The following is a 9579-nucleotide window of genomic DNA, read 5'->3' as shown; positions in this document are numbered from 1 at the left end:
TACATAGAACTAATGTTAAACCGGTCACTACCATGATCCCAGCTTACATAGAACTAATGTTAAACCTGTCTCTACCATGATCCCAGCTTACATAGAACTAATGTTAAAACGGTCACTACCATGATCTTCATAGAACTAATGTTAAACCAGTCACTACCATGATCCCAGCTTACATAGAACTCATGTTAAACCAGTCACCACCATGATCCCAGCTTACATAGAACTAATATTAAACCGGTCACTACCATAATCTACATAGAACTAATGTTAAACCGGTCACTACCATGATCCCTATTGGGATCTCACACTGCACACAGCTTCAGTTTGAAAGTACATTTGTACAATGTTAAACACATCATTGTGAAGTTTTGATCGAACAAAAGTAACCGCAATAATGATATTTGATCAGTTGCATGTTAAGATGAAGAGCTATCTTGTTCCTTCTAATGATTGACCTTGACCCTATTTTGAGATCAAAGGTTAGATGCAATAAAATTTAATGACTATTCTTCCTACTTGTATAAACCTCTCGACTCTTCCTGAAGTCTAATATATCCCATAGAAAATACATTGCTTGAGATTTTCTTCAACTTTGAGTTTTTTTTTATACAAGTGGCCTGGAAATCCAATGGTCCATGGTCACTATACATCAATGTATGCCTGCATACTAGGTTGGAGGGTTGTAAAATTTGTTCAAATGATTCACCTTGACCCACTTTCAAAGTCACAGAAATCAAATGCGTCAGCCAAAATTTTTCAAAGCGTGTTCGGAAGAACAATGATATTAAACCTGGAGCATGCTGGGGTCATAGGGGTCAAATATGTTAAAGTCTTCAGGCAACTTTTACAAAGAGACCTTTGGTCGTGCTATTTGACTAGGATATTAAACCTTACACAAACCAAATCTAACCAAAGCATGGTTTAAACTCATCAGATCAACACCAGTCTACCTGATATGAAATGAAAGCATAATAAAACATTGTCCAAACTTTGAACTCTGACCTTTACATCTGACCCTCACTTCAGCCTCAGCACCAATATGAGGATGGCCTTGCCAGTCTGGGTGAGTGGAATAATGATATGGCTGCTGGTATGATGTCCCTGGAGCAGGAGATGGCTGCCTTCGGCGAGACCATGCCTGTTCGTGGTACTAACAATCATGGAACTAAGAATGGTAGCCACTGAACACTCGCCCACCAGGTGTTTACAGTAAACCTCCAGCCAACATCAGGTAGCTACAGTAACAACAACAAACCATGGGCAGGGTTAGACAACAAACCATGGGCAGGGTTAGACACAAACCATCACCGGCAGGGTTACACACCAACCGTCACGGGCAGGGTTAGACACCAACCATCACCGGCAGGGTTAGACACAAACCAATACCGGCAGGGTTAGACACCACGGTTACGGGCAGGGTTAGACAACAAACCACGGGCAGGGTTAGACACCAACCGTCACCAGCAGGGTTAGACAACAAACCACGGGCAGGGTTAGACATGATCTGACACCGGCAGGGTTACACAACAAACCACGGGCAGGGTTAGACACGAACTGACACCGGCAGGGTTACACACCAACCGTCACCAGCAGGGTTACAACAACAAACCACGGGTTAGACAACAAACCATGGGCAGGGTTACACACTAACCGTCACGGGCAGGGTTACACACTAACCGTCACCGGCAGGGTTACACACCAACCGTCACGGGCAGGGTTACACACCAACTGTCACGGGCAGGGTTACACACTAACCGTCATGGTCAGGGTTACACAACTATGCAACCGTCACGGGCAGGGTTACACACCAACCGTCACGGGCAGGGCTACACACCAATGCAACCATCACGGGCAGGGGTACACACCAACCGTCACGGGCAGGGTTACACACCAACTGTCACGTGCAGGGTTACACACTAACCGTCATGGTCAGGGTTACACACCAATCCAACCGTCACGGGCAGGGTTACACACCAACCGTCACGGGCAGGGCTACACACCAATGCAACCATCACGGGCAGGGTTACACACCAACCGTCACGGGCAGGGTTACGCACCAACCGTCACGGGCAGGGTTACGCACCAACCGTCACAGGCCGGGTTAATTACACACCAACTTTTATGGGCAGTGTTACACAACAACCGTCATGGGCAGGGTTACACACCAACCGTCATGGGCAGGGTTACACACCAACCGTTTTTGATTGGCAGTAAACAGAACTAGTTGAATAGACTATTTGCTAGTCCTGCATTAATGTAACTAGTACAAAATTTCTTTAAGGAATCACCTTCAGCACACACAAAAAGTAATTGACTGTGGGGGACATAAAATACTGCCCTAAATAGAAGTTTTTTGAAAGTTTTGATGATTACCATGCAATATATCTGTTGTATAAGCAGTTTTCTAAAAGGAATATTCCTACTTAATAATATATATATTTCAAATGATAATGTGGTACAACATATTTGTTAACAAGTCTTTAGGACCAGTTATATTAGGTGATTCACTAGTCCTTGCTAATAGCTACTAACGGGGTAGTTCGTGTTGCACTCTGACGGGTAGTAACTGGAAATCTTCAGTCTGCTAAGGTCAAAACAATGTATCTTTTTACTTGGATTATACCTTATACCTTGGTCAAGTTAAAATATGAGAGTGTTTGACAAACCTTATGAATTGAGGTAATTTACTTAAATGTCTCTGATCAAGAGGCCATTGCAGTTTATCACACAATGTTTGCCATGATTGCTTAAATATCCAGGTGAGCGATACAGGTCTTCTTGGTCTTTTGTAATTGCCCCCTAAAACCAATTGCACTGCCCCAATTTGAATATGCTTGGTACACTGAACTTTTACATTGAATGTAAAAAAAGTATATAGATTGGAGTGACCTTCCCTTTGTATGGATTTATGTCACTTTCTTGAAAAAAATCTTTTCGAAAGAACTCTTCCTACAATTCTCGGCAAAAGCCAGCAGCATTAGCCTACCATTCTGGTGACAGTTCTGGTTTCTTCACCATGGAGGTTTCCAGTACATAAATCAAAAACTCTATATTAAATAAAGTTTGTAAATATAATAACCTGTTTTCTTGTTTTACATCGTCGGCTACTAGGAGAAACAAATAAACCTTCGAGTTGGATTAAACTGAATTAATTTCTGAAACTTATTACATGTATAGAGTTATGTGTTTAGTTGTAATTGAGCATCTTGGTGCAATGGTTCAACATTTCTGTGCTCATTGTTATGGTTCAATGTTACGGTGTGATGGTATAATGATATGGTGTAATGGTACAATGATATGGTGTAATGGTACAATGATATGGTGTAATGGTACAATGATACTGTGTAATGGTTCAATGATATGGTGTAGTGGTATAATGATATGGTGTAATGGTATAATGATATTGTGTAATGGTATAATGATATGGTGTAATGGTATAATGATACTGTGTAATGGTACAATGATATGGTGTAGTGGCCTTGTACAATGATACTGTGTAATGGTTCAATGATATGGTGTTAAGGTTCAATGATATGGTGTAGTGGTACAATAGTGGTACAATGATACTGTGTAATGGTTCAATGTTACGATGTAATGGTTCAATGTTATGGTGTAATGGTTCAATGATATGGTGTAGTGGTTTAATGATATGGTGTAATGGTATAATGATATTGAGTAATGGTATAATGATATGGTGTAATGGTATAATGATACTGTGTAATGGTATAATGATATGGTGTAATGGGATAATGATACTGTGTAATGGTACAATGATACTGTGTAATGGTTCAATGTTACAATTATATGGTACAATGATATGGTGTAATGGTTCAATGATATGGTGTAGTGGTACAATGATACTGTGTAATGGTTCAATGATATGGTATAATGATATGGTGTAAAGGTTCAATGATATGGTGTAGTGGTATAATGATACTGTGTAATGGTTCAATGATATGGTGTAATGGTTCAATGATATGGGGTAGTGGTACAATGATACTGTGTAATGGTTCAATGTTACGATGTAATGGTTCAATGTTATGGTGTAATGGTTCAATGATATGGTGTAGTGGTATAATGATACTGTGTAATGGTTCAATGATACTGTGTAATGGTTCAATGGTACAATGTAATGGTACAATGATATGGTGTAATGGTACAATAATACTGTGTAATGGTTCAATGATATGGTGTGATGGTTCAATGATATGGTGTAATGGTACAATACTACTGTGTAATGGTTCAATGATATGTAATGGTACAATGATACTGTGTAATAGTACAATGATACTGTGTAGTGGTACAATGATACTGTGTTATGGTTCAATGATATGGTGTAATGGTACAATAATACTGTGTAATGGTTCAATGATATGGTGTAATGGTTCAATGATACTGTGTAATGGTTCAATATTACGATGTAATGGTACAATGATACTGTGTACTGGTATAATGATACTGTGTAATGGTTCAATGATATTGTGTAATGGTTCAATATTACGGTGTAGTGGTACAATGATACTGTGTAATGGTTCAATGTTATGGTGTAGTGGTAAAATGATATGGTGTAGTGGTATAATGATATGGTATAATGGTACAATGATATGGTGTAGTATATGGTGTAATGATACAATGATACTGTGTAGTGGTACAATGATACTGTGTAATTGTTCAATGATATGGTGTAGTGGTATAATGATATGGTATAATGGTACAATGATAAGGTGTAGTGGTACAATGATACTGTGTAATGGAACAATGATACTGTGTAATGGTTCAGTGTAAAGGTTCAATGATACTGTGTAAAGGTTCAATGATATGGCGTAGTGGTATAATGATATGGTGTAATGATTCAATGATATGGTATAGTGGTAGTGTAATGGTACAATGATCCTGTGTAATGGTACAATTAGTGGTACAATGATACTGAGTAATAGTTCAATGATATGGTATAGTGGTACAATGATACTTAGTAATGGTTCAATGATAGGGTGTAGTGGTACAATGATTCTGTGTAATGGAACAATGATACTGTGTAATGGCTCAATGTTACGATGTAATTGTACAATGATACTGTGTTATGGTTCAATGATATGGTATAGTGGTACAATGATACTTAGTAATGGTTCAATGATAACTGTGTAATGGTACAAGGATATGGTGTAGTGGTACCTCTATACCATATCATTGTACCATTACATCGTAACAATGATACTGTGTAAGTAGTGGTACAATGATACTTAGTAATGGTTCAATGATACGGTGTAGTGCTACAATGATACGGTGTAATGGTACAATGATCCTGTGTAATGGTTCAATTATACTGTGATACTGTGTAATGGTCCAATGATATGGTGTAGTGCTACAATGATACGGTGTAATGGTACAATGATGCTGTGTAATGGTACAATGATACTTTGTACCATTACACAGTTATCATTGAACCATTACTCGGTATCATTGTACCACTAATTGTACCATTACACAGCATCATTGTACCATTACATCGTAACAATGATACTGTGTAAGTAGTGGTACAATGATACTGAGTAATGGTTCAACGATATGGTATAATGGTATAATGATACCGTGTAATGGTACAATGATCCTGTGTAATGGTTCAATATTACAGTGTAGTGGTACAATGATACTGAGTAATTGTTCAATGATATGGTGTAATGATTCAATGATATGGTATAGTGGTACAATGATACTGAGTAATGGTTCAATGATAGGGTGTAGTGGTACAATGTTACTGTGTTGATACTGTGTAATGGTCCAATTATACTGTGTAATTGTTCAATGATATTGTGTAATGCTACAATGATACTGTTTAATGGTACAATGTTACTATGTAATGGTACAATGATACTGTGTAATGGTACAATGATACTTTGTAATGGTACAATGTTACTGTGTAATGGTTCAATTATACTGTGTAATGGTTCAATGATATGGTGTAATGGTTCAATGATATGGTGTAGTGGTACAATGATACTGTGTAATGGTACAATGTTAGTGTGTAATGGTTCAATGATACTGTGTAATGGTTCAATGATATGGTGTAGTGGCCTGGTACAATGATACTGTGTAAAGGTTCAATGATATGCTGTAATGGTTCAATAATACTGTGTAATGGTTCAATGATATGGTGTAGTGATACAATGATACTGTGTAATGGTTCAATGATATGGTGTTAAGGTTCAATGATATGGTGTAGTGGTACAATGATACTGTGTAAAGGTTCAATGCTATGGTGTAATGGTTCAATGATATTGTGTAATGGTTCAATGATATGGTGTAAAGGTTCAATGATACTGTGTAAAGGTTCAATGATATGGTGTAATGGTTCAATAATACTGTGTAATGGTTCAATGATATTGTGTAATGGTACAATGATACTGTGTAATGGTACAATGATACTGTGTAGTGGTACAATGATACTGTGTAAAGGTACAATGATACTGTGGAATGGTTCAATGTTACGATGTAATGGTAAAATGATACTGTGTAATGGTACAATGTTACTGTGTAATGGTTCAATTCTACTGTGTAATGGTTCAATGATATCGTGTAGTGGTACAATGATACTGTGTATAGGTTCAATGTTATGGTGTAATGGTTCAATGATATGGTGTTAAGGTTCAATGATATGGTGTAGTGGTAAAATGATATGGTGTAGTGGTACAATGATATGGTGTAATGGTATAATGATATTGTGTAATGGTACAATGATACTGTGTAATGGTACAATGATATGGTGTAGTGGTACAATGATACTGTGTAATGGTACAATGATACTGTGTAATGGTTCAATGATACTGTGTAATGGTTCAATGATATGGTGTAAAGGTTCAATGATACTGTGTAAAGGTTCAATGATATGGTGTAGTGGTACAATGATCCTGTGTAATGGTTCAATGATATGGTGTAGTGGTATAATGATACTGTGTAATGGAACAGTGATACTGTGTAATGGTTCAATGATATGGTGTAATGGCCTGGTACAATGATACTGTGTAAAGGTTCAATGATATGGTGTAATGGTACAATGATACTGTGTAATTGTTCAATGATATGGTGTAGTGGTACAATGATATGGTGTAATGATACAATGATACTGTGTAAAGGTTCAATGATATGGTGTAATGGTTCAATAATACTGTGTAATGGTACAATGATACTGTGTAAGGTTCAATGATATTGTATAGTGGTACAATGATACTGTGTAATGGTACAATGTTACTGTGTAATGGTTCAATGATATGGTGTAATGGCCTGGTACAATGGTACTGTGTAAAGGTTCAATGATATGGTGTAGTGGTATAATGACATGGTGTAGTGGTTCAATGATACTGTGTAATGGTTCAATGATATGGTGTAGTGGTAAAATGATATGGTGTAGTGGTACAATGATACTGTGTAAAGGTACAATGATACTGTGTAATGGTTCAATGATACTGTGTAATGGTACAATGTTACTGTGTAATGGTTCAATGATACTGTGTAATGGTACAATGTTACTGTGTAATGGTTCAATGATATGGTGTAGTGCTACAATGATACTGTGTAATGGTACAATGTTACTGTGTAATGGTTCAATGATATGGTGTAGTGCTACAATGATACTGTGTAATGGTACAATGTTACTGTGTAATGGTTCAATGATATGGTGTAATTGTTCAATATTACGATGTAATGGTACAATGATATGGGATAATAGTTTAATGATAATGTGTTATGGTTCAATGTTCTGGGATGGCGTGATGTTACAGTATAATGGTTCAATATGTTTATTTAATTCTTCAACATTTATTGTGTATTGATTTAACATTGCAGTATATATGAAGTGATTTTGTATTTTGCTTTAACATTGTCATGACTGAATATTAATGAAAATATCCCATTTATCATTCATCGTTTCACTTACATTTTAAGAAGGAGATTCCATTGGATGAAGGAAAAGACCTTGAGAAATCTGATGACCTTGAGAAATCCACCGAGGAAGAGAACCAGGAGCCACAAACAGGGGACCAGCCAGTAGAAGCGAGCTGAAGAACAGCATTACGCTAGTCTTCATCAGTCTGTTAGTGTAACATTACTCCATATTTTTCAGTGTTAATATGGGCTGTAAGTCCATCAGTGTAAAATTACACTGGTCTCTGTTAATGTCAGTGTTATGCTGTACTGTTAGTGTTAATATTACACCATTTTGTCAGAACAAATGTAAAATCAAGTGTATGTAGACATTGATCTATATCTGTTTATTAAGTGTTATAAGGATCTCTCCTTTTTCTGTTTTTTTTTGTAATTTTTACTTGTATATGTAAAACATTATACCAGTCTATGTTTTCTATCAGATTACACAGCTCTAAGTGGCTGACTAATTGGACTATGTAACACTAATTAACAGACTGAAATTTGTGTGTGGTCAAATATGATTGTACAGTGTTTATGTAACAGTGTAAAAGTGACGTGTGTAGTCGTTTAAAACTTCCTTATGTAGAAGTGCAAATATCATGTTGTGACTGATCTTTCTGTAACTGACTGTTCAAGGATTTTAATGTGCTAGGCATGCTGGCCAAGATTATGTATGTGTGTCAAGGTTGGTAGACACTTCAATATCAAAACTTTCTCTTTCTGAATGTAAAATCTCATTATACTTTACTGTTTATTGTTTCACCAGTATTAGAACAACTGATACTGATCATGTGTGGCCATAGCTGTTGTATGGCTGGGATTGTTTTGTCTATGAAGTGACATGAAGGACCAAAAGACTCGAGGATTTTTTGAGGGAAAAAAATAGACATGTTCAGGGTGCAATTTTTTAAACATTAAGGACCAGATTAAATGAGCTTGTGCAATGGTGTGGTTTTCGTTTGTTGTCAGTCTGTCTGTTTGGCTTAGGGTGATAATAATTGGACTAAAGGGCTATACATTTTGTAAATGAATCCTCTTGACTCACTTTCAACGTCTGTTCAAACGGTAAACAACCAAGGATATTTGGCCAATATCATGCTAGAATGGAGCTCTTATCAAGTTTGTTCTAATAAGTGTCTTTAACCTACTCTCAAGTTCATAGGTGACAATTGTTTTAACATTTCTAAATGACTTCTAAATTACCAAGATGCTTGAGGTCATTATAATTGAACAGTTGCATGCTGTGAAACAGGGCTATCAAGTTTGTTTAAATGAATGACCCTGACCTACTTTCAGTGTCAAATGTGTTGATTCTTTTAAAAGACCTCTTCAGAATTGCCAATTGCAAAGCTTCATGCTGGGAATGAGGACATTCTATCAAATAAATAATGTTGACCCATTTTCAAGGTCAAAGGGTTAAAAAAATTGTAAAACATTGAATCATCTTGATAACCAACATGTTGGGATGAAGAGCTCAGAAGTTGGTTCAAATGAATGAACTTGACCAAATTTTGAAGAAGCAGGGTAAAATGTGTTAAAACCTTTAAAACCTGTAGTGCTAGCATGCTTGATTATAACTTTGTTTAAATTGATTTGTCTTTGAGCTACTTTGAAGGCAACAGACAAGAGATCCATTTGCTAACAGAATTGAATGACAAA

General features: G+C 36.7%; 1 protein-coding gene across 3 annotated transcripts in view; it reads left to right on the top strand.

Moving 5' to 3' along the window:
* The window catches only part of LOC110466103 (peptidyl-prolyl cis-trans isomerase FKBP5-like), a 21470-nt gene extending 12464 nt beyond the window's left edge, over positions 1-9006 (top strand). Inside the window, exons 8-9 of one of the 3 annotated variants that reach the window (XM_021522415.1) lie at positions 1027-1231; positions 7939-8021. In XM_021522415.1, the coding sequence (XP_021378090.1) occupies positions 1027-1185 (159 nt within the window). In that variant the 3' untranslated portion in view covers positions 1186-1231; positions 7939-8021. Of the gene's footprint in view, positions 1-1026; positions 1232-7938 lie in introns of all 3 variants that reach the window. The other 2 variants (XM_021522433.1, XM_021522424.1) reach the window with 2 other exon arrangements.
* Positions 9007-9579: the final 573 nt, after the last annotated feature.

The sequence above is a fragment of the Mizuhopecten yessoensis genome, unplaced genomic scaffold (assembly GCF_002113885.1).
Source record: "Mizuhopecten yessoensis strain PY_sf001 unplaced genomic scaffold, ASM211388v2 scaffold1595, whole genome shotgun sequence".
Lineage (NCBI taxonomy): Eukaryota > Metazoa > Mollusca > Bivalvia > Pectinida > Pectinidae > Mizuhopecten > Mizuhopecten yessoensis.
This window is presented reverse-complemented; position numbering and strand designations above follow the sequence as displayed.